Genomic DNA, 26,249 nt, shown 5'->3' on the forward strand with positions numbered 1-26,249 from the left:
TTGGGGCGGCGTCCTCCTCTGGGAGAATCCAACATTTGAGGGCTCGTCCAGGATCATGCGCTCACCCCGCTTCACTCCCGAAGTCGCTCTTGGAGGAAGAGGTAAGATTAGTGGCGCCTTGGTTTGTCTGTGTTCTGTTTTCTGTTTTTCAGTGAGACCGGTCAGAATTCTGAAAGGGGGTACCCACTGTCTGGCAGCTGTCCCGATCCCGTAAAGGGGTCAAGACTGCAGTCGGTAGACGTACTAGGAGCACCGCAGGCTGCAACCCTGGGGGACGCCTCGGGGAGGTTGGGAGGCCAGGGACGCCTGGTAGCCTCCCGTCTGTTTTTCCGGCAAGGTGAATCTGATGAGATAGGGTTGATTTTCAGGTGCCAGGAATATCAACCCTCTGATTCCTTTCGGTTTCTGTTTGAAAATCTGAGAAAAAACAAAAAGCGGCCGCTGTGTGTCTAATCTGCGTGTGTCTGTTTTTTGTGTCTTTCACGTGCCTAATAATTGTTATACTGTAGGACCCCAACCTCCCTGAGAAATAAGTTAGCCTAAGAGTAGCCATCTTGAAGCCCAAAAAGCCATTCTGATATATGACTCAGAGGGAACAACTGAAACCAGGTAACTCCTCTGGAAAAACAAGTTAATCAATCATGACTGCTGGCAGCGCTAACCTTTCGGTTAGTTAAGCATAAAAGCTGACCCTACCTTGCTACACCCCCAGGACGTGGCACTAACCCAGAAATCGTAGGTTTGAAAAATTACTGCCTTTGTAGTATTGTTATCTTGCTATGTAGTATTGTTATCTTGTTACTACAACATAATCTGTAACCATGGTAATTCTCTAGGGCTGAATGCCTCAGAAAATCCTATATAACCACTTAGTTGTAAGTACTCAGGGTCCTCGTTGAGACCTGCCGCGACGGGCTGACTTGGACCCCAACTAGTTGGCTTCCGAATAAATTCCTCTTGCTTGTTGCATCAAGAAACGTCTTTGGTGAGTGATTTGGGGCGGCGCCTTCCTCAGGGGAATCCAACATTTGGGGGCTCGTCCGGGATCATGCGCTCACCCCGCTTCACTCCCGAAGTCGCTCTTGGAGGAAGAGGTAAGATTAGTGGCGCCTTGAGTTGTATGTGTTCTGTTTTCTGTTTCAGTGAGACCGGTCGGAGTTCTGAAGGGTACCCGCTGTCTGGCAGCCATCTCAATCCCATAAAGGGGCTGTGACTGCGGTCGGTAGACGTACTAGAGCACCGCAGGCTGCAACCCTGGGGGACGCCCCAGGGAGGTTGGGAGGCCAGGGACGCCTGGTAGCCTCCCGTCTGTTTTTCTGGCAAGGTGAATCTGATGAGATAGGGTTGATTTTCAGGCGCCAGGAATATCAACCCTCTGATTCCTTTCGGTTTCTGTTAGAAAATCTGAGAAAAAACAAAAAGCGGCCGCTGTGTGTCTAATCTGTGTGTGTCTCTGTTTTTTGTGTCTTTCATGTGCCTAATAATTGTTATACTGACAATGGGACAGACTCAGACAACCCCCTAAGTGTGTAAATGAATATATCTTTCTACCTCCGGATGGTATTAATGAAATTGATTTAAAGACAAGCGCTTGTGAAAATTGAGTGTTCTAAAACTTCCAGAAAACCTGATAAAAAAGTGTTAAGCATTAATGCTAATTTGAGTTTGCCTGAGGCGGGCATGTCCTGGTAGTTGTCGGCTGCCTGAGTTTACCTAGAGTCATTTGAGTCATGTTATCTGCTAAATCTTTTAAGAATAGAATGCTTAGAAGCTTGGCTTTGTCTAGTGTTCAGTGGGGGTCTTGTGAGTAGGCTAGCATAGTTGTTGCAGGTAGGTGAACTGGATAAGTGTGGCAAGTGAACACCTTTTTAATTGTGTGTTGCAGTGTGTATGCCTACCTGCAGCCTGAGAATCTTTGTAGTAACTTAAAGCCTTAGAGTTTTGTTAAGTTGAGAAGATGTGCTCTGTGTTTGCTGGGAGATTGTGCTGTGAAGCTCATGGTTGCAGAAATTGTAGAATGTGTTCGTAAGTTTGTCAGTCTAGGAAATGTTAGTTTGACAGTTTGCAGTGTCCTGCTTCTCAGTGTTCACTGGAGCTTGAAGTTTCTAATAGTTTTGAGTTCTGGTTAGAACTGCTTAAAGTGATAGAGAGGGCATTTCTCTATGCTAGAAGATGCATGTTTTAATAAGAAAAAGTATAAAAAATGAAAACTCTTCTGCATGCTAAAGAATGTGTTTTGTGATAAAAGAAAGTAACTTTGTTCTAAAGTACAGCTATTTATTTAAAGAGAGACAAAGAGAGAAAACAGCGTGGTGCCTTTTGTTGTGGAAGATCCGCTCAGCCTGTTGCTTTGGGGGAAGGGTTAGGGAGATAAACCCAGTCAAGCCGCAGGCAGGCCCAGGCATAATTCTCACCGGCTTATGTGCTTGGGACCATGGGGCAAATGAAGAATAAATTACTATATTCTTACAGATATAGTCGTGCCTAGTGAAATTAAAGCAAGTGAGTCTTGATATCAAGTGCACAGCAAAATTAAAATCTCATTTCCAGTTAAACAGTTTTCTTTAACTGTTAGTCTGCTCTTAATGTTGAAAGATCACAGCAGTTTCTCATGCTTAAAGTCTCAGTGAGTTGCCATGAAATCGTAAAGTTAAAGAGACTAAAAGCTAAAGTTTGTTAACAACTGTATAACCTTTATTTGCCTTTGAAATATTTTGCTATTAAAATTGATTGCATGGCCTGAAAAAATGAATTCCTAAGCAGAATAGTAACAAAGCTTTTTTCAGCTGATTAAATGCACTTAGTTAACAAACCAAAATTTATTAAACTGTAGAATCTGGACAAGATTATGTTTCTCCCAGAAAAACAGGTTTCACTGTAAAGGTTTAGATAGATGAACGTGTGACCACTTTTGAGAAAAGTTGTAATAGATTTTTTGAGAACCACCAGGTCTTCTTGTTTAATTTATATGCTGTATGTTTTAAAAAAAAAAAAAAACATGGGGGACTCTCCATATTTTTTAATGCAAATAATCTTAGAGCTTTTAATAGAATTTGCATAGCAGCTTATATCTACTATTAAAGAGTAAAACATTCTTGAAGCTTTCAGGGAAGACCTGTAAACTTAAGCACTTTCTCTGTTTTTTTGTATCTGGTCTTAGACACTTATGCTGAGTTATGTTCTTATTATTTTCACTGTTTGTAAGCTATTGATTGTAAGCCAAAGGTCATCATTTCTCAGTCCCTAAATGAAGAAGTAAAATGCCTGACCTCTTTCATCTCAAATCATATTTCTGGTCATATCTGAAAATCTGTGTGAAAGAAAGAGACATTTAAATTTGAGATTCTGCTTAAACTTTTAAGTTGAATTTGACTATAGCCATATTCATTCTTTGTATGTATCTCTAACAGGTCTTTTGTATGCCTGGTGATATTATACTCTGCCTTGAGTTTAGACAGTTCTTTCAGCTAAATATGAATTCTTATTGTAGCTTTTTTCCCCTCCTGAAGATGAAAGCAGAAGAATCTACCATCTGCTACCATTCTCTCAAGAATGCTTAGTAACCTAAAATTAGTTTGACTTTCTGTATGTTGTCTTTAAAAATTGACAGCAGCAATCTCCCCTGCTGCCCCACTTTTTAAGATACCTCGTTTACTGTGCTGAGTATATAGACAATAAATGTGTAATGATAGTTCTAAAAAAATTAAATGCAAAAAGGTGCTTTTACCTCTAGTTAACTCTGATATTTTCCAGAGGGCCCCTGGAACATGTCAGAAGAATTTTTTCTCACTAGAGAAAGTATTTGACTAATTTGGCTTATTTATCTGATATATATTTATTTATTTACCAGGAAAGCACTGTCAAAGAGAATGATGCTAAACTTTGTTACTAAATGTTTTGTATTACAGAAATATCAGAATTTCCTTATGTCAACTGTTTTACAGTAAGCTCTCATCAGATCTTTAACCATTGTCATTTGTAAGTCTTTTGTCATTTATAGTATTATCCCTAAACTGGTAAAGAACTAGATTTCAGCAGAACAGGTATTAGTTACATAAGATTACATAAACTAAAGAAAATGATTTTGTGTCTTTTTGTTTCAAATGTTGCTGGTAAAATGTTTTAACCTTGTTCTCTTAAACTGACAACAGTTTAGTAAATGACTATCTTTATGAGCAGAATTGAAACATCCTTCTCTCTACTTGATCCCTCCAGAGTTTAAAAACTTTCAGTGACTGTTTTTATATTCCATGGCAGTATGTTTATTTGCACGAGTTCAATAAGAATCTGCTTTCCTTGTGAGAAGACTACTTAAGAACACTGGTTATACTACCAGGGCTTTGACTGGAATGTCGTACCTGAGAGACATGTGCATAGACTCAGATGTGAACAACTTTAAAGAACTAAGATTGACTTTATAAAGCCAACAAAGCCCCTTGGAAGAACTGGCCTAGTACCTTGCTTACAGAGTTCCCAGCAGCCTTACCAGGTGAGTAAAGAAGGTCACTTCCTGGCAGGTGCAGAGACCTCGAGAAGAGAAGAATTCATCCAAATCTACAGGTACTGCAGGTAAAGCCTGATGGCAAGTCTGGCTTGGCTGTCTGGCCTCAAGAGGCCTTTAAAAGTTCAATCTGAAATTCCTTACAAAAAGTTCCAGCAAAGCATATTTAAAAGAGCCTGTGTAATCAATTGCTCTTCTTGCTGCACCTGTGCAAATAATCAAGCCAGCTGTTAATTATTTTCTTAACCTAGTTACTTCTAGTAAAAATGAGAGTGATTTTAGAGAGAAGTATCGTTTCAATAATGTAGCCTCCTTCCAGAATAAAAAATCCAACTCCAGATGTTGCTACATAACCTAATAACACAATTTGTTTTATCTTGCCTAGAAGCCACAAAACTGCAAATAGTAATAAAAATGAAACCCAGAATAGAAGCGCCAGCCTTCTGAAGCTCTCTCAACTGACCAGTGATGGAGACCTAGCTGCACCCTTTACTGCGCCCCCTTCTCAGCACGAAGCAGCCAGAGCGGTCATCGCCCCTTTTCCCTAGCAGCAGCTAGAGTATCTGTAGAAGAAAGAATGAGACCATACCCATAGCCTTCCCTGGTAAAAACAGGTATTTAATCCCTCCTCCCAAGGGATGGTGGGCTTGTAACACTGGAGTGACCCCATGTGTCTCTACTTCTGCCTTCAACTCCTCCCGTGATTTCTGTATCATAGTCCAGTTAGTACCCAGACTAATGTATCATGATGACTTATCATTCGTGGCAGAATTAGAACCTAAACTAAGGTATAAAAGAGAGCCAGTCTCACTCACTCTAGCTGTATTACTAAGAGTAGGAGTCGCAGCCGGAGTAGGACCAGGGGCAGCTGCAATTATACAAGAAAACCAACATTATGAAGGACTAAGAATAGCTATCGATGAAGATTTGAGAACTATAGAACAGTCTATTTCTAAACTTGAAAAGTCCCTAACCTCTCTCTCTGAAGTAGTGCTGCAAAATAGATGAGGGTTAGATTTACTATTTCTAAAAGAAAGTGGATTGTGTGCAGCTCAAAAAGAAGAATGTTGCTTCTATGCAGACCATACTGGAGTAGTAAGAGACTCAATGTCTAAATTAAGAGAAAGATTAGATCAGCGAAAGCGAGAACGAGAAGCTAACCAGAGCCTGTTTGAATCCTGGTTTTCTAGATCCCCATGGCTTACAACTCTAATATCCACTTTGGCAGGACCCCTGCTTATTTTTATATTGCTCCTCACCTTAGGTCCCTGCATTTTAAATCGAGTAATAACCTTTATTAGAGAAAGAGTAAGTGCTGTGCAGGTGCTAATGCTGAGACAACAGTATCATACCCTCACACATCAAGAAGACACCAACATTCCATGATTAGAATGTTCAGAAAAAGAAGTGGGGAATGTAGGACCCCAACCTCCCTGAGAAATAAGTTAGCCTAAGAGTAGCCATCTTGAAGCCCAAAAAGCCATTCTGATATATGACTCAGAGGGAACAACTGAAACCAGGTAACTCCTCTGGAAAAACAAGTTAATCAATCATGACTGCTGGCAGCGCTAACCTTTCGGTTAGTTAAGCATAAAAGCTGACCCTACCTTGCTACACCCCCAGGACGTGGCACTAACCCAGAAATCGTAGGTTTGAAAAATTACTGCCTTTGTAGTATTGTTATCTTGCTATGTAGTATTGTTATCTTGTTACTACAACATAATCTGTAACCATGGTAATTCTCTAGGGCTGAATGCCTCAGAAAATCCTATATAACCACTTAGTTGTAAGTACTCAGGGTCCTCGTTGAGACCTGCCGCGACGGGCTGACTTGGACCCCAACTAGTTGGCTTCCGAATAAATTCCTCTTGCTTGTTGCATCAAGAAACGTCTTTGGTGAGTGATTTGGGGCGGCGCCTTCCTCAGGGGAATCCAACAATACTGACAATGGGACATATTCAGACAACCCCCTAAGTGTGTAAATGAATATATCTTTCTACCTCCGGATGGTATTAATGAAATTGATTTAAAGACAAGCGCTTGTGAAAATTGAGTATTCTAAAACTTCCAGAAAACCTGATAAAAAGTGTTAAGCATTAATGCTAATTTGAGTTTGCCAAAGGAGGGCATGTCTTGGTAGTTGTCAGCTGCCTGAGTTTACCTAGAGTCATTTGAGTCATGTTATCTGCTAAATCTTTTAAGAATAGAATGCTTAGAAGCTTGGCTTTGTCTAGTGTTCAGTGGGGGTCTTGTGAGTAGGCTAGCGTAGTTGTTGCAGGTAGGTGAGCTGGATAAGTGTGGCAAGTGAACACCTTTTTAATTGTGTGTTGCAGTGTGTATGCCTACCTGCAGCCTGAGAATCTTTGTAGTAACTTAAAGCCTTAGAGTTTTGTTAAGTTGAGAAGATGTGCTCTGTGTTTTCTGGGAGATTGTGCTGTGAAGCTCATGGTTGCAGAAATTGTAGAATGTGTTCATAAGTTTGTCAGTCTAAGGAATGTTGGTTTGACAGTTTGCAGTGTCCTGCTTCTCAGTGTTCACTGGAGGTTGAAGTTTCAAATAGTTTTGAGTTCTGGTTAGAACTGCTTAAGGTGATGGAGAGGGCATTTCTCTGCTGGAAGATGTATGTTTTGATGAGAGAAAGTGTAAAGAACGGAAATTCGTTTGGTTGAAAGTAAAAGATAGTGATTGTTCTGAAATGCAGCTATTTGTTTAAAGAGAGAGAACACTGAATGTAAAAAGAAAGTTGTAGAAGGCTTGTGGAAGAGTTAGTATAGTCATGCTATGTGAAATTGAAGCGAGTAAGTCTTGGTATTGAGTGCACAGCAAAATTAGAATCTCGTTTCCAGTTAAACAGTTTTCTTTAACTATTAGTCTGCTCTTAATGTTGAAAGATCAAAGCAGTTTCTCATGCTTAAAGTCTCAGTGAGTTGCCAGAATATTAAAAAAAAAATGAAATCGTAATATTAAAAAGACTAAAAGCTAAAGTTTGTTAACAACTGTATAACCTTTATTTGCCTTTGAAATATTTTGTTATTGAAAATGATTGAATGGCCTGAGAAATTGAATTATTTATTCCATATATTTTTATAAGTGGAAAAATCTCTAACCAACAAATGATTAAAGTTGTTACTGATTATTTGTTTTCTTAATTTATCCTCCTAAGCAGAATGGTAACAAAGCTTTTTTCAGCTGATTAAATGCACTTAGTTAACAAACCAAAATTTATTCTTAAAAATTAAACTGTAGAATCTGGACAAGATTATGTTTCTCCCAGAAAAACAGGTTTCACTGTAAAAGTTTAGATGGACGAACGTGTGACTACTTTTGAGAAAAGTTGTAATAGATTTTTTTGAGAACCACCAGGTCTTCTTGTTTAATTTATATGCTGTGGATATGTTTGTATGTTTTAAAAAACATGGAGGACTCCATATTTTTTTAATGCAAATGATCTTATAAGCTGCTATGCAAATTCTATTAAAAAGCTCTATCTACTATTAAAGAGTAAAACATTCTTGAAGCTTTCAGGGAAGACCTGTAGACTTAAGCACTTTCTCTGCTTTTTTGTATCTGGTCTTGTACACTTATGCTGAGTTATGTTCTTATTATTTTCACTGTTTGTAAGCTATTGATTGTAAGCCAAAGGTCATCATTTCTCAGTCCCTAAATGATTATACTCTGCCTTGAGTTTAGACAGTTCTTTCAGCTAAATGTGAATTCTTATTGTAGCTTTTTTTCCCTTCCTGAAGAAACTGACAGCAGCAGTCTCCCCTGCTGCCCCACCTTTTTAAAGTATCTCGTTTACTGTGCTGGGTATATAGATGATAAATGTGCAATGATAGACAGTTCTAATAGAATTAAATGCAAAAAAGTGCTTTTACCTCTAGTTAACTCTGACATGTTCCAGAGGGCCCCTGGAACATGTCAGAAGATTTTTTTCTCATTGGAGAAAGTATTTGACTGGTTTGGCTTGTTTATCTGATATATATATATATATATATATATTTACCAGAAAAGCACTGTCAAGGAAAATGATGCTAAATTTTGTTAGTGAATGTTTTGTATTACAGAAATATCAGAATTTCCTTATGTCAACTGTCTTACAGTAAGCTCTCATCAGATCTTTAACCATTGTCATTTGTAAGTCTTTTGTCATTTATAGTCAGTTTTATTATTCCTAAACTAGTAAAGAACTAGATTTGAGCATTACAGGTATTAGTTACATAAGTTTACATAAACTAAACAAAATGATTTTGTGTCTTTTTGTTTCAAATGTTGCTGATAAAGTGTTTTAACCTTGTTCTCTTAAACTGACAACAGTTTAGTAAATGACTCAGAATTGAAACATCCTTCTCTCTACCTGATCCCTCCAGAGTTTAAAAACTTTCAGTGACTGTTTTTGTATTCCATGGCAGTATGTTTATTTGCACGAGTTCAATAAGAATCTGCTTTCCTTGTGAGAAGACTACTTAAGAACACTGGTTATACTACCAGGGCTTTGACTGGAATGTCATACCTGAGAGACATGTGTATGGACTCAGATGTGAACAACTTTAAGGAACTAAGATTGACTTTATAAAGCCAACAAAGCCCCTTGGAAGAACTGGCCTGGTACCTTGCTTACAGAGTTCCCAGCAGCCTTACCAGGTGAGTAAAGAAGGTCACTTCCTGGCAGGTGCAGAGACCTCGAGAAGAGAAGAATTCATCCAAATCTACAGGTACTGCAGGCAAAGCCTGATGGCAAGTCTGGCTTGGCTGTCTGGCCTCAAGAAGCCTTTAAAAGTTCAATCTGAAATTCCTTACAAAAAGTTCCAGCAAAGCATATTTAAAAGAGCCTGTGTAATCAATTGCTCTTCTTGCTGCACCTGTGCAAATAATCAAGCCAGCTGTTAATTATTTTCTTAACCTAGTTACTTCTAGTAAAAATGAGAGTGATTTTAGAGAAAAGTATTGTTTCAATAATGCGGCCTCCTTCCAGAATAAAAAATCCAACTACATAACCTAATAACTCAATTTGCTTTATCTTGCCTAGAAGCCACAAAACTGCAAATAGTAATAGAAATGAAACCCAGAATGGAAGCGCCAGCCTTCTGAGGCCCTCTCAACTGACCAGTGATGGAGACCTAGCTGCACCCTTTACTGCACCCCCTTCTCAGCACGAAGCAGCCAGAGCGGTCATCGCCCCTTTTCCCTAGCAGCAGCTAGAGTCTCTATCTGTAGAAGAAAGAATGAGACCATACCCATAGCCTTCCCTGGTAAAAACAGGTATTTAATCCCTCCTCCCGAGGGATAGTGGGCTTGTAACACTGGAGTGACCCCATGTGTCTCTACTTCTGCCTTCAACTCCTCCCGTGATTTCTGTATCATGGTCCAGCTGGTGCCCAGGTTGATGTATCATGATGATCTCTCATTCGTAGCTGAATTTGAACCTAGGCATAGATATAAGAGAGAGCCGGTCTCGCTGACCTTAGCTGTGTTGTTAGAGATAGGAGTCGCAGCCAGAGTGAGAACGGGGGCAGCCGCTATTGTCCAAGGGAACCAACATTATGAAGGACTAAGGACAGCTATTGATGAAGACTTAAAGACCATAGAGCAATCCATTACAAAACTTGAAGAATCTCTGACTTCCCTCTCTGAAGTAGTCTTGCAGAATAGACGAGGGCTGGATCTGCTGTTCCTAAAAGAAGGAGGACTGTGTGCAGCTTTAAAAGAAGAATGCTGCTTTTATGCAGACCATTCCGGAATAGTAAGAGATTCAATGTCAAAGCTTAGAGAAGGGCTAGACCAGAGAAAGAAAGAACGGGAAGCCAGCCAAGGGCTATTTGAATCTTGGTTCACTAGATCCCCGTAGTTTACAACCCTGATATCCACTCTGTCTGGGCCCTTACTCATCCTTGTGTTGCTCCTCACTTTAGGACCCTGCATACTAAATCTGCTGATAACTTTTGTTAGAGAAAGAGTGAGTGCCGTTCATGTACTGATGTTGAAGCAACAATATCATTCACTCACCCAACAAGGAAACACAAACATTCCATGATTGGAATGTCCCTAAAGAGAAGTGGGGAAATGTAGGATCTGAAGAATCAAAAGTTAGCATAAGTACAGCCATCTTAAAGGCTTAAATACCACCCCTAACCTAGAAGGAGGAAAATTATTAGAATCTTGAAAAACAAGTTAGTCAGCCAGTGTTAAATGTAGTGACCTTTAGTTAGCTGACCTCAAATCAATTAATCATACACACCAAGCTTATCTTACTAGAACCACCCTAAACATTCCGAAGGTAATCTTATCTAACCAGACCCCAGGATGTGGCCCCAGGCAAAGATTTATGTGTCTATGAAAAAACTGTATTGTGATTGTGGAAAATGTTGCCCCCTTTGAAAATGCTATAAAACCTTCTGGCTTTGTGTGCTCAGGGTCCTTGTTGAGACCCGCTGCTTCAGGCTAACTTGGACCCCAGCTAGCTGGTTCCTGAATAAATTCCTCTTGCTTATTGCATCAAGAGACGTCTTTCATGAGTGATTTGGGGCGGCGTTCTCCTCTGGGAGAATCCAACATTAGCAGATGGTAGATTCCTCTGCTTTCATCTTCAGGAAGGGAAAAAAAAAGCTATAACAAGAATTCACATTTAGCTGAAAGAACTGTCTAAACTCAAGGCAGAGTATAATATCACCAGGCATACAAAAGACCTGTTAGAGATACATACAAAAGAATGAATATGGCTATAGTCAAATTCAACTTAAAAGTTTAAGCAGAATCTCAAATTTAAATGTCTCTTTCACACAGGTATTCAGATCTGACCAGAAATATGCTTTGAGATGAAAGAGATCAGGCATTTTACCTCTTCATTTAGGGATTGAAAAATGATGACCTTTGGCTTTCTAACCAGCCATTTCATTCATGGCATCAATAGTGGGTTGTGGTGATACAATCAATAGCTTACAAACAGTGAAAATAATAAGAACATAACTCAGCATAAGTGTACAAGACCAGATACAAAAAAGCAGAGAAAGTGCTTAAGTCTACAGGTCTTCCCTGAAAGCTTCAAGAATGTTTTACTCTTTAATAGTAGATAGAGCTTTTAATAGAATTTGCATAGCAGCTTATAAAATCATTTGCATTAAAAAATATGGAGAGTCCTCCATGTTTTTTAAAACATACAAACATATCCACAGCATATAAATTAAACAAGAAGACCTGGTGGTTCTCAAAAAAATCTATTACAACCTTTCTCAAAAGTGGTCACACATTTGTCTATCTAAACCTTTACAGTGAAACCTGTTTTTATGGGAGAAACATAATCTTGTCCAGATTCTACACAGTTTAATTTTTAAGAATAAATTTTGGTTTGTTAACTAAGTGCATTTAATCAGCTGAAAAAAGCTTTGTTACCATTCTGCTTAGGAGGATAAATTAAGAAAACAAATAATCAGTAACAACTTTAATCATTTGTTGGTTAGAGATTTTTCCACTTATAAAAATTTATGGAATAAATAATTCAATTTCTCATGCCATGCAATCGTTTTCAATAACAAAATATTTTAAAGGCAAATAAAGGTTACACAGTTGTTAACAAACTTTAGCTTTTAGTCTTTTTAATATTAAGATTTCATTTTTTTAAAAAATATTCTGGCAACTCACTGAGACTTTAAGTATGAGAAACTGCTTTGATAAAACAATTAGAGAACCTTTTGCAATCTTTCAACATTAAGAGCAGACTTACAGTTAAAGAAAACTTTTTTTTTAACTGGAAATGAGATTCTAATTTTGCTGTGTACTTGATATCAAGACTCACTTGCTTTAATTTCACATAGCACAGCTATATCTGTATGAAAATTATGCCTGGGCTTGCCTGGGTTTATCCCGCCTTATCTCTAAACATCCTGACCCTCCTCCAAAGCAACAGGCTGAGCGGATCCGCCACAACAAAAGGCACCAGGCTGCTGCACCACACTGCTCTCTCTCTTTGTCCCTCTTTAAATAAATAGCTGTACTTTAGAACAAAGTTACTTTCTTTTATCAAAAACACATTCTTTAGCATGCAGACGAGTTTTCATTCTTTATACTTTCTCTTATTAAAACATACATCTTTTAGCATAGAGAAATGTTTTCTTTATTACTTTAAGTAGTTTTAATTAGAACTTAAAACCATTAGAAACTTTAATTTCCAGTGAACACTGAGAAGTAGGCTATTGTGAACTGTTAAAATAACATTCTTTAGATTGACAAATTTATGAACACATTTTATAATTTCTGTAACCATGAGCTTTACAGCACAATCTCTCACTAAACAGAGTATATGTTCTTAACTTAGCAAAACTTTAAGGTTTTAGGTTACTACAAAGATTCTCAGGCTGTAGGTAGGTATACACACTGTAACACAAAGGTGTTCACTTGCCACATTCATTTAGTTCACTCATTTGTAACAACTATGCTAGATTACTTACAAGACCTTTACTGAATATTAGACAAAGCTAAGCCTTTAAGCATTTTATTCTTAAAAGATTTAGCAGATAACATGACTTAAATGACCTTAGGTAAACTTAGTCAGTTGATAACTACAAGGACATGCCTGCCTCAGGCAAACCTAAATTAGCATTAATGCTTAACATTTTTTATCAGATTTTCTGGAAGTTTTAGAATGCCCAATTTTCACAAGTGCTTGTCTTTAAATCAATTTCATTAATACCATCCGGAGATAGAAAGATATATTCATTTACACACTTAGGGGGTCGTCTGAGTCTGTCCCATTTCTTATGTCAACAAGACTAAGACAAACACAACAAACAACAAACAGGCGCCTACAGAGAAGAATCTGCCGTGGCCGTGGAGGCAAAACTGAAACTGAGTTGAGGGCTTGTGGGACTGCACCGGCAGCCGACTTTCCTCACAGATGAGGACCTCGTCCTCCAGACGGGGGCAAGGGACGTCTCCCAAGACCCTTGGCCGGTGACCTGCCAGCGCATCCACCTAAGTCAATGCTGACCCAGATACAGATTGGAGCTCTTACAGGCTTATACAGGTTTCAGGTTTGTTCGTGAACAAAAACACTGAGTGCGCTCACTATCCGGCAAGGCACTTTCTGATTAAACACAGAACGTTCTTACAGGTTTGACAAGAGACACACGGATACAAACACAGTAATACCTGGCCAGGGCAAGCCTCCGATCCTTGGCTTGTCGTTCCTCTGGGGGGGGCACGCGATCCCGGATGATCCCCCAAATGTAAGACCCAACGGCCTTATTCTGGTCTGTGCTTCCCCCCAGTGAGGAGATGAAGGCCATGGCAGATCGATGCAACAAGCAATAGGTTTATTATTCCAGCTAGCTGGGGTCCAAGTGTCTGCCCGGCGCAGCGGGTTTCAACAAGGACCCTGAGCACTCAAAGCCAAGGGTTTATATAGTATTTTCAAAACACTTAACTCAGTAATTTTCCACAGCTGCACATTATTTTTGCAAGTCATACATCCTGGGGTTAAGTGAGAGCAAGATAAGACCACTCCTCAATTCTTAGGGAGGTTCTGCATGATAAGCTTGGTATGTAAGATTAGCTGACTAAGGTTAGCTGACCAAGGTTCACAGCTGCCCACCACCTGGTGTTCATGATTAACTTGTTTTTCAAGGCCTTACCCAGTTCCAGTTTTTCTTTCTAAGTCACATACTTAGAAAATGGCTTCTAGGCCCTTAAGATGGCTACACTTATGCTAACCTATTTCCATTCTTACAGAGTCAGAATTAGAATTTCAATAATTTATGTTGGTGATAATGGGCAACAAAATTAACAAGCACAGAACTATAATTTAATACATATTTTCATTTTCATTTCAGTATTTGTATGCACAAGTAAAATATATTAAGAATTTATTATAAAATACTTGAAATACATCAACAACTCTAATTTACACTTATGTAACTTTGAAATATTTAAGTTTCTGTCCTCTATTTAAAAGTGAGATGAGGTTATTTCTGTGTACACGCATGTATATACATGTATAAGTACACATATGTGTTAAGGCATGCAGATGTGTATACATGTTACTCAAACGTATTTGAACCTACATTAGCTACAGAACCAATCATGGTGTGTGCACATGCATATGAGCGTGTGTATCATGAAGCACCAGGACGCTTTCTCTTTGACCCAGATACTCTTTCAGCTGGAATGCTAAAGTGTCTATTTGTGTCATTACTCCCTCAAACGGTACACGCAATTCTCTTTTGTATTTGATCCATGACTGATGGCTTTAAAGCTTAGTTCTATACACAGCCAATAAAGATAATTGATCCTTTAGTCAAGAAAAGAAACAAGGTATTAATGTGTTTACCATGATGATTTGAACAGGCACAAACACTGGCCATGGGAATTCTGGTCATAAATCAGAGTTTATGGAATCATCAAAAACCACAAAATATTTGATGGACTCCATCCATACTCATCCTCAGAATTTTTTTTCTATATTCATAAGTGCATATGTACACTGAGACAATCGTATTTATGCGAATCAGGGAGAGGGACACTATAAGCACACTTATAAGATGACCCCCAAGGAGGTATGTGCTTGTGTGACTCCATCCTGGTCACTTACTTCTAGCAATACAATGATGGCCAAGGTGATGGGACAGTTAGTCCCTTAATTAGTTATGCTATATGGCACTGCTGATGGCTACTCATCCTCATGCTTATATAAAATGCCATCTATGCAAAGGGCAGTGGGGGATTGTCCTGCTGGCTTTGAGGTTAGCTGTGTGCTGTTGGACCGTGTGTGGGAGGGCCATGCAACACGGGACTGCAGGGCTGCCAGTTGCTGAAAGGAGACCTGGTGACCACCAGCAACTAATAGGACACTCAGTCCTTCAACTTCAAGAAAGTGAATTCTGAAAACGCATTTGAGCTCGAAAGAGGACTCTCAGCTCTGGAGAGGATTGTAGCCCAGCCACGGCTGTGATTGCAGTCTTAGGAGATTCAGGGATGAGAACCCAGTTTATCCGGGTCCAGAATGAGGCAATAAATACATGCAAAGTTGCTAAGTTAGCAGGAGTTTATAACCAGCAATATACCATTTAAAGCCATGAACTTTTGTGTCACTATCATTTCAGTATTTCATAAATATTCTACAATTATAGTTCTGACTTAGATGACTCAATAATTTGTTCATTTGATATTTTCCATTTTATTATTTGAGGGATTTTCTTATCAATGTTTACCAAATATCTGTTTTTTGCAATGTCTTATGGAAGTGAGGCTCATACCATGTGTATTTACAAAATTGACATTTTTCTTTGTGTAATACTTTTAACCATTTTTTAAATACTCTATACATACCTGAAAAATATAAGATTTAAAAATATAACTATAATTTTAAATTGTACTATCTATATTTCTATGACTTTCTGTGTAATGGTTGCCAAATTATTAGCATCAATTATAATATTTTCATAAATTCTTTTTTATGATTTTATTTTGCAATTTACATTTGGATAATATCAGCTGAAAGTTTCATAATTGTAGTATCCTGTTTGCATTTTAATTACTGTTACTACTATAATTAAACTTGCTTGTGATTTACTGTTACATTTCATAATTTTGCCCTGCATTATTCTTTCTTAATGCATATAAGACCAACATCACTTTGCAAACATCTATAATTATATGCAGTTTCTTGAATCAAGTTGGAGAATATATTAAGAAAAGAGATTAATATGTTTACATTGGATAGGTATACTTTGCCTTATTTTCTTTCCCAGGTTTCATCCATTACTTTTAATGACTTCCAGTTTTTGTGTACAATCTTATCGATTTGTGCTTTTCGTTCAAGATGTGCATTATTTGAATAATTCTATGAATAATTACATTATATTAACTCTGCCCATCTGATGTCCTTTAGAATGTCAAACGGGCTCTGTTCAAATTACACCCACTGCACCACGCTGTTCTGAGTGGCCTCCAACCTTTCCTAGATTATAACACCAGCCTCCTACCAATCATCATCCTGACTACCTTTTCTCAACAGCCAGACAGTCCTTTTAAAGCAAAAGTCAGACCAATTCAATTCCCTCCTTAAAACTCCCCAATATTTATCTTTTCAATCAAAGTCACTGCCAAAGACCTTCAAGTGGCATTCAATGTCTCTCATGACAGAGCTGCACAGTCATCTCTGGTCTGCCTCCCGTGTGTTATGTCACCCTTTCCCTTACAGCCACACTGGCTTCCTTCATGTACCTTGAATATGACAGACAAGTTCCTACCTTATGTCCCTCCCATGTCTAGAACACTCTTCCCCAGGGAGCTCATGCCCTCACCTCCTTCATCCTGGGCTCTGACCAGCAGCGGCACCAAGCTGGGTAAGGGGCAGATGGCTGAGAGAAGCTCACCCCTGAGACCCGGGCAGTTAAGCCTGGCTGCACACCTTACCCTCAGACCTCCTCCCACCTGGCTGGTGGCACTAAGTGAAAGGCAAGAGCACAGGGGAGGGGAACAAGTGTGCGGGAAGAGGCACCCTCTGAAGTGCAGATGTAGCCTGATGGCTTAAAGACAGGGGTGAAGCAGCAACCCTTAAAACCTCTCCACTGAACCCCATTATAATCGCAAGAGAACTCTTCTCCTTTTCCTTGATGCTACAGGCCTTCACCTGTGCCCTGGTGAAGACAAGAGGCAGAAGGACTTTGCCTCCAGGGGAAAAGGGTCAGGAGCTCACCGGCATCTGAGAGCTGGTCCCTCTTCCAGACCTGCCCACCCTGGGAAGCTTCATCCAGGTCAAGCACTCCCTAATCTTTGTTCCGTATACCCAGTAAGGACCATAGACTACAACTGGGTGCAAACGAGCCTTGCATCTACTGCGTCAAGGAGTTCTAAATTTTTCTATTAGCCCACATTCAGTCTTTAATGATTTGTTAAACATTTCAGGTGATTTTTTTCCCCACACATATCGCAGCCACATCTTCTTTGCTCGCCATAGGTAAGGCAACGCTCAAGTCTTGTTTCTCCCTGGAGTTGCCTCCTGTTCAATTTCAGGTTTGTTGTTTGTCATGCAACCTAACCTCTCCCAAGGCCTTAAGGCAAATGATGATTTTGCAGATGACTTGGTTTTTTCTTGTTGTCAGGGCAGCAGGCTCCTTCCTGCTCGCCTTAAGTTGGGCTGACCAGAGTCTCACTTGGCTTTTTCTTTTCTGTAAGAAAATGGTTATGTAGAATCTAAGCATTAAGTAAGAGTAGAAATAAGTTGGCATAAGAGTAGCCATCTTAAGGGCCTAGAAGCCATTTTCTGGCGTTCTTTGAAAAGAAAAACTGAAACTAGGTAAGGCCTAGAAAACAAGTTAATCAATCATGAACACTGGCAGCGGTGACCTTTAGTCAGCTAACCTCAGTCAGTTAATCATACATACCAAGCTTATCTTGCTGAACCACCCTAACATTCGAAGAGTGATCTTATCTTGCTCTTGCTAAAACCCCCAGGATGAGGATGTGGCACCAGCCGAAAATTATGTGCTTGTGGAAAAACACTGTTATGTGCTTGTGGAAAAATACTGTCTCTTTGAAAATGCTATATAAACCCCTGGCTTTGAGTGCTTGGCGTTCTTGTTGAAACCTGCTGTGTCGGGCTGACACTTGGACCCCAGCTAGCTGAATAAAGGACCTGAATAAAGTCCTATTGCTTGTTGCATCAAGAGACGTCTTCCGTGAGTGAATTGGGGTGGCGTCCTCCTTTGGGGAGATCCAACATTTCTTGGGGGCTCATCCGGGATTGAGCGTTCACCCTGCTTCACTTCCTAAGTCGCCCTTGGAAGAACAGGTAAGGTTGGTGGCGCCTTGGGTTGTCCGTATTTCGTCTTCTGTCTTTCAGTGCGACCGGTCAGAATTCTGAAGAGGGTACCTTCCGTCTGGCAGCCATCTTGATCCCGTAAAGGGTTCGAGACCGCGGTCAGTAGTCAGTAGTCGTACTCGGAGCACCGCAGGCTGCAACCCCGGGGGACGCCTCAGGGAGATTAGAGGGCCAGTGATGAGGCAGTGGGGCTGGCTCCGGGACCTGCCCAGGGATGCCTGGTGACCTCTCACCTGTTTTTTTGGCAAGGTGAACCTGATGAGACAGGGTTGATTTTTGGGCGCCAAGAATATCAACCCTCCGATTCCTTTCGGTTTCTGGTAAAAAATATGAAGAAAACAAGGAGCAGCCGCCGTGTGTCTAATCTGTGTGTGTCTCTGTTTTTTGTGTCTTTCACGTGTCTAATAATTGTTATACTGACAATGGGGCAGACAGTGATGACCCCCCTCAGTCTGACGCTAGATCATTGGACAGAAGTAAGGACGAAGGCACATAATTTGTCAGTAGAAGTTAGGAAAAGACCATGGCAGACTTTCTGCACCTCGGAGTGGCCCACCTTTGATGTTGGGTGGCCCCCAGAGGGGACCTTCGATCTCTCCATTTTACTAGCAGTAAAAACTGTTGTTTTCCAGGACTCACCTCAGGGACACCCGGATCAGCAACCCTACATTGCAATCTGGCAGGAGTTGGTGGAGAATCCACCGCCCTGGGTAAAGCCCTGGGTGCAAAAGAAAATGGGCCCTCAGGTCTTATTTGCCCAGACCCAACCTCAGAGCAAGAAAAAAGAGACCACCAAAGTTCACCCAGACACTCAAGACTTACTCATGGTTGATGATCCCCCTCTCTACCCTCCTGCCCCTATGGCCCCCCCAGCCCCGGCACCCCTGACACCTCCAGTCCCTGGTGATGAGGCAGTGGGGCTGGCTCCGGGACCTGCCCAGGGAACTCGGTGCCACCGAGGGGCTACCTTGGACCCCCTGGGTATTTTCCTCTCCGGTCTTATGGGGCTCCCATCCTCAGAGAAGAAGGGGACCCACCTTTCCAACCTCTGCAGTATTGGCCGTTTTCCTCCACCGATTTATATAACTGGAAAGCTAACCACCCTCCCTTTTCAGAAGAATCACAGAGACTAACTGGACTGATAGAGTCCCTGATGTTTTCTCACCAGCCCACTTGGGATGACTGTCAGCAGCTTTTGCAGGTGCTCTTCACCACGGAGGAGAGAGAAAGGATCCTCCTGGAGGCACGAAAGAACGTGCCTGGAGCCAACGGACGACCATCGCAACTCCCTCATGATATAGAGAGGGGATTCCCGCTGACCAGACCCAACTGGGACTTTAATTCTCCAGAAGGTAGGGAGCAACTAACCATCCATCACCAGGCTCTGGTGGTGGGTCTCCGCAGGGCCATGAGGCACCCCACTAATTTGGCCAAGGTAAGAGAGGTCAGTCAGGGAGCCACTGAGGCACCCACAGTGTTCCTAGAACGCCTGATGGAAGCCTTCAGGCGGTATACTCCCTTTGATCCTACTTCTGAAGAGCATAGCGCTTCAGTGGCCCTTGCTTTTATCAGACAATCAGCGCCCGACATTAGGAAGAAGCTTCAGAGATTAGAGGGCCTATAAGATTTATCACTGAAAGATTTAGTGAAAGAGGCTGAAAAAGTTTATCACAAGAGGGAGACTGAGGAAGAGAAGGAGTTAAGGAAGGAGAAGGAAAGAGAAGGTAAAGAGGAAAAGAGGGGCAGGAAGCATGAGAAAAATTTAACAAGGATCTTGGCTGCAGTAGTAGAAGGTAGGGGACGCCCACCCTCTAGTGGCAGAGCTAGCAAGGCAGGGTACCTGGGCAACATTAGAGAAGGACCAATGTGCATACTGCAAGGAAAAGGGGCATTTGGTGAAGGAATGCCCTAAGAAGCCACCACGGGGACCTCTGAAGAAGGTGTTGTCTCTGCTAGAGGATGAAGATTAGGGAAGACGGGGCTTGGAGCCCCTCCCCAAGCCCAGGGTAACCCTGAAGGTGGAGGGGCAACCCGTTGAGTTCCTGGTAGACACCGGTGCTCAACATTCTGTACTGACTCAAGCTAGGGGCCCCCTCTCTGGCAAAAAGTCTTGGGTGATCGGGGCTATGGGCCAGAAACAATATGCGTGGACTACCCGAAGAACAGTAGACTTAGGAGTGGGACGAGTAAACCACTCATTCCTTGTCATACCGGAATGCCCCACACCCCTGTTAGGAAGAGACATATTGACCAAAGTAGGAGCCCAAATATCCTTTCAAACCGAAGAAACTCAAGTGACTAATCGAGAAAAGAAACCTTTGAGCCTAAGTATCTTGACCATAAGATTAGAGGATGAATACTACCTTTTTAAGGAACCAGAACCCTCCCGAATTGGTCAGGAGTGGCTTGACCAGTTCCCAGGGGCCTGGACAGAGATGGTGGGTATGGGGCTTGCTGTGAACCAGCCCCCTGTGGTCATAGAATTGAAAGCTTCAGCCTTACCAGTAACTGTGAGACAATATCCAATGAGTAAAGAAGCCAGAGATGGAATTAGGCCCCATATCCAGAGGCTTATAGAGCAGGGGATATTAGTAAAATGTAAATCCCCATGGAACACTCCCTTGCTGCCCGTAAAGAAAGCGGGAACAGGGGATTATCGACCAGTGCAAGATTTAAGAGAAGTTAATAAGAGGGTACAGGACATTCATCCCACTGTGCCGAACCCTTATAATCTGCTAAGCTCCCTGGCCCCGGAAAACACCTGGTATGCAGTCCTAGATTTAAAAGACACTTTCTTTTGTCTGTGCCTGCACCAGAATAGCCAACCGCTGTTTGCTTTTGAGTGGAAAGATCCCTCCACAGGAACTACTGGGCAATTGACTTGGACTCGTCTGCCACAAGGATTTAAGAATTCGCCCACCCTCTTTGATGAGGCTCTACACCAGGACTTGGCTTTTTACAGAGCCTCCAACCCACAGGTAACCTTGTTGCAGTATGTTGATGACCTATTAATAGCAGCCCCTACCTGGGAAGCCTGCCAAGAGGCCACTGGAGCCCTTCTGACTGAACTTGCTAAACTAGGGTATAGGGTGTCTGCCAAAAAGGCACAGATCTGCCAACAAGTGACTTATTTGGGATATTCCCTGAGGGAAGGGAAAAGATGGCTCACTGAAGCCCGAAAGCAGACTGTGACACAGATCCCGGTTCCCACTACTCCAGGGCAGGTTCGCGAGTTTCTGGGGATGGCAGGATTTTGTAGACTGTGGATACCCAGGTATGCTACCTTAGCCACCCCCCTGTATCCCCTAACAAAAGGGGCGGCCCCGTTTGTTTGGGGATCTGAACAATAGCAGGCCTTTGATGATATTAAGAGGGCCCTCCTGTCGGCACCCGCTCTAGCATTGCCAGACATGACAAAGCCGTTTGTCCTCTTCGTGGATGAATGGAGTGGGGTAGCTCGAGGAGTGCTGACCCAACAATGGGGACCTTGGAAGAGACCTGTCACCTACTTGTCAAAAAAACTGGACCCAGTAAGTAGCGTATTGCCTGCCTGTTTGAGAGTCCTGGCGGCCGTGGCCCTCTTAGTTAAAGATTCTGACAAACTTATGCTGGGTCAAAAACTCACTGTGGTTGCTCCCCATGCACTGGAGAGAGTAATTCGGCAACCACCTGAAAGATGGATGTCGAACGCCAGAATGACTCACTACCAAACCTTGCTCCTGAATCACGATCATGTGGAATTCGCCCCGCCCGCCATCCTAAACCCGGCTACTCTTCTCCCTGACTTGGGGAAAGAAGTGCTTCACACCTGCCAGGAGACCCTGGCTGAAGAGACAGGGACCCACCGGGACCTACGAGATCAGCCCCTAGAGGGACCGGGACTCCTGACCTGGTACACAGACGGAAGCAGTTACATCATGGGAGGTAAGAGGATGGCGGGGGCTGCAGTAGTAGACGATGACCGGATCGTGTGAGCCAGCGGACTTCCAGTGGGCACTTCCGCACAGCAAGCAGAACTCGTTGCCCTGACCCAGGCTCTAAGGATGGCTGAAGGTAAGAGACTCAATGTCTACACTGACAGCCGATACACTTTTGCCACTGCACATATACATGGGGCTATCTACAGACAGAGAGGGCTGTTGACTTCTGCTGGGAAAGATATCAAAAACAAACAGGAAATTTTAGATTTATTAGAAGCCATCCATAGACCCAGGGAGGTAGCAATAATACATTGCCCTGGACATCAGAAAGATGAATCTCTAATAGCTCGAGGGAACCAGAGAGTGGACCAAGCCACAAAATAAGCAGCCCAGGGAATGAACATTGTACCCCTCTGGGTATACCTGGAAGACACATGTGCTAAAAGCTTCCAGTATACACCCGAGGACCTCGCTCGGATGGACAAGCTGGGGTTTCAAAAAACCTCGCCCCTTGGAACATACAAGTCAGGAAGTGGGAAGAATATTCTGCCCCAGAAAGAGGGAGGAAAATACTTAAGGCAACTACATCAGTTGACACATTTGGGGGCCAGGAACCTAATAGCCCTGGTTCGAAAGTCCCCTTATCACGTCATTGGCTTCGGAGAAATGGCAGACGAGGTGGTGAGAAATTGCCTTCCTTGCCAATTGTTAAATGTGAACAAACATCAAGTAATATACGGAAAAAGGCTTCACGGGGATCGACCAGGAGCTTACTGGGAAGTTGACTTCACTGAAATTAAGCCTGCTAAGTATGGACATAAGTACCTCCTAGTCTTTTTAGATACCTTTTCAGGATGGACGGAAGCTTTCCCTACCAAGACCAAGACAGCTCAGATGGTGTCCAAGAAGATACTTGAAGAGATATTTCCAAGGTTTGGAATCCCAAAGGTAATCGGCTCTGATAATGGTTCTGCCTTCGTTGCCCAGGTGAGTCAGGGATTGGCTAAGATCCTGGGGACAGATTGGAAATTGCATTGTGCATACAGGCCCCAGAGCTCAGGACAGGTAGAAAGGATGAACAGAACTTTAAAAGAGACCTTGACTAAATTATCCATAGAGACTGGTTTATGTGATTGGTTAGTCCTCCTTCCCTTTGCCTTATCTGGGTCAGGAACACCCCCGGCCGCTTTGGACTAACGCCCTTTGAGATAATGTTTGGGGCCCCGGCTCCGCTCCAATCGGCTCATCTTCATACATTTCCCAAATGTGCAACTAATAAGTTTCTGCTTGAAAGGTTACGGGCCTTGGAAGTTGTGCAGAAAGAAGTGTGGGCCTCCATCAGGGAAGCCTATTGGCCAGAGGACTTCTTAGTACCTCATCAGTTCCGGGTGGGAGACCCTGTGTACATGAGACGACACTGAACGGGAAACCTTGAGCCTCGGTGGAAAGGCCCCTTCATTGTCCTCTTGACTACTCCCACATCCGTGAAAGTGGATGGCATCTCCTCCTGGGTACATGCTTCACATCTGAAGAAAGCACGCCCGCCGGACCCGGACTGGGGAGTAACTTGGACTGATAACCCACTTAAGCTTCATTTGTGTAGAAAGAACCATGTTATTAGTGATTCTGATGCTCCTGCTACTTCCAACCCTCCAGAAACCCCAACCCCCATGAACCCAGGTTGCTGACATGGCAGGTTTACTCTCAGACAGGAGAGGCAGTGTGGTCTGTTTCTAAGGCTGCCCCCCTTAAGACCTGGTGGCCATCCCTGGACCCCGATGTTTGTGCCCTAGCTGCTGGATTAGATACCTGGGACATACCTAATATACCCTGGAGACAGGCCCACCTAATTCGACCACCAGACCATGATTATTCTGCAGCCCAGAGCCAGGTTTCCTATGAAGATAGCAGGTGTAGTTATCCCCAAGCCTGCAATAGGATAAAAACCACTACTTTCTATGTCTGCCCCCGTGACGGACGAACCCACCAACAAGCCCGACAGTGTGGGGGCTTAGAATCTTTTTATTGTAGCTCTTGGGGCTGTGAGACTACGGGTAATGCTTATTGGAACCCCGTGTCCAGTTGGGACCTCCTTAAAGTAGTCCGGAACCACACATCCCCTAACTGTGAGCAGACAGGGCTATGCAACCCCTTAAATATCACGTTCAGTGATAAAGGGTGCCAGTATGATGGGTGGGCCACTGGACGACAGTGGGGGCTCAGATACTATAAATCTGGATATGACAAAGGCCTCATATTTACTATCAGACTTAAAGTTGAGACCCTTCCGGCTGCCCGAGTAGGACCCAATACTGTCCTATGAGATCAGCTGCGTCTCCCAACCCCAGCCCCGAAGCAGGCCCTAGTTCCACCAGTGGGCTCTGCCACCACTTCCTCCACCCCCACTCCTGACCAAGTAACCCCTTTTTCTGGCACCGGAAAACGCCTCCTCAACCTCGTCGAGGGGGCTTTCCGGGTTCTAAATACCACCAACCCTAATACTACCGAATCCTGTTGGTTATGTTTTTCCTCTGGACCTCCTTATTATGAAGGGTTGGGGCTGTCGGGCAGTTTTAACAATACAACCAGCCACGAAATCTGTAGCTGGGGCAGCCACAAGAAGTTGACCCTGACTGAAGTGACTGGGAAAGAGAAGTGCCTAGGAACGGTCCCCTTGACTCATAAGAATCTGTGTAATGAAACCATATCCATAGCCTCCTCAGATGAAAACAGATATCTAGTCCCTCCTCCCGAGGGATGGTGGGCTTGTAATACTGGACTGACCCCATGTGTCTCCACCTCAGCCTTCAATTCCTCCCATGATTTCTGTATTATGGTCCAACTAGTGCCTAAGCTGATGTATCATGATGATCTCTCATTTGTAACAGAATTTGAACCCAGACATAGATATAGAAGAGAACCAGTCTCCTTGACTCTAGCCGTATTATTAGGTGTAGGAGTTGCAGGTGGAGTAGGAATGGGGACAGCCGCCATTATCCAAGGGAACCAAAATTATGAGGGACTGAGAGTAGCTATTGATGAAAACTTAAGGACCATAGAACAATCCATCACTAAACTTGAAGAGTCCCTAACTTCCCTTTCTGAAGTAGTACTACAGAATAGGCAAGGACTAGATTTACTGTTCTTAAAAGAAGGAGGATTGTGTGCAGCCCTGAAAGAAGAATGCTGCTTTTATGCAGACCATTCTGGAATAGTAAGAGATTCAATGTCTAAACTTAGAGAGAGATTAGATCAACAGAAGAGAGAGCGGGAGGCCAACCAAAGTCTATTTGAATCCTGGTTTACTCGGCCCCCATGGCTTACAACCCTGATATCCACCCTGGCAGGGCCCTTGCTTATTTTCATATTACTCCTCATCTTAGGCCCCTGCATTTTAAACTGGCTAATAACCTTCGTTAGAGAAAGAGTAAGTGCTGTTCAGATACTAATGCTGAGACAACAATATCATTCTCTCACACAGCAAGAAGAAACGAACATTCCATGATTGTAATGTCCAAAAAGAAAGTGGGGAAATGTAGAATCTAAGCATTAAGTAGGAGTAGAAATAAGTTGGCATAAGAGTAGCCATCTTAAGGGCCTAGAAGCCATTTTCTGGCGTTCTTTGAAAAGAAAAACTGGAACTAAGTAAGGCCTAGAAAACAAGTTAATCAATCATGAACACTGGCAGCGGTGACCTTTAGTCAGCTAACCTCAGTCAGTTAATCATACATACCAAGCTTATCTTGCTGAACCACCCTAACATTCGAAGAGTGATCTTATCTTGCTCTTGCTAAAACCCCCAGGATGAGGATGTGGCACCAGCCGAAAAGTTATGTGCTTGTGGAAAAGCACTGTTATGTGCTTGTGGAAAAATACTGTCTCTTTGAAAATGCTATATAAACCCCTGGCTTTGAGTGCTTGGGGTCCTTGTTGAAACCTGCTGCGTCGGGCTGACACTTGGACCCCAGCAAGCTGGCTCCTGAATAAAGTCCTCTTGCTTGTTGCATCAAGA

General features: G+C 42.4%; 1 protein-coding gene across 2 annotated transcripts; it reads left to right on the forward strand.

The window, feature by feature from the left end:
• Positions 1–973: 973 nt before the first annotated feature.
• On the forward strand, positions 974–26,249 carry LOC118973965 (uncharacterized). 2 transcript variants are annotated; one of them, XM_073239258.1, is made up of 5 exons: positions 974–1,094; positions 18,950–21,295; positions 21,537–21,591; positions 21,717–21,847; positions 21,968–26,249. In XM_073239258.1, exons 2-5 carry the CDS (start codon positions 20,444–20,446, stop codon positions 22,289–22,291), a joined length of 1,362 nt encoding a protein of 453 aa, XP_073095359.1. In that variant the 5' UTR covers positions 974–1,094; positions 18,950–20,443; the 3' UTR covers positions 22,292–26,249. The 2 variants fall into 2 exon arrangements, with proteins under 2 accessions (XP_073095359.1, XP_036882548.2); XM_037026653.2 differs by lacking the exon at positions 974–1,094 and having other exon boundaries at positions 21,717–26,249.

This window comes from Manis javanica, chromosome 6 (assembly GCF_040802235.1).
Source record: "Manis javanica isolate MJ-LG chromosome 6, MJ_LKY, whole genome shotgun sequence".
NCBI lineage: Eukaryota > Metazoa > Chordata > Mammalia > Pholidota > Manidae > Manis > Manis javanica.

What these genes read in the sequence shown, in the direction of transcription:
- LOC118973965 (XM_037026653.2), top strand. Translation starts at nt 20,444, where the DNA reads ATGGGCCAGAAACAATATGCGTGGACTACCCGAAGAACAGTAGACTTA. An exon ending in ACAGAGCCTCCAACCCACAG is followed by an intron (nt 21,296 to 21,536) that starts GTAACCTTGTTG and finishes CCACTACTCCAG; the next exon opens with GGCAGGTTCGCGAGTTTCTG. An exon ending in TGTAGACTGTGGATACCCAG is followed by an intron (nt 21,592 to 21,716) that starts GTATGCTACCTT and finishes CACCCGCTCTAG; the next exon opens with CATTGCCAGACATGACAAAG.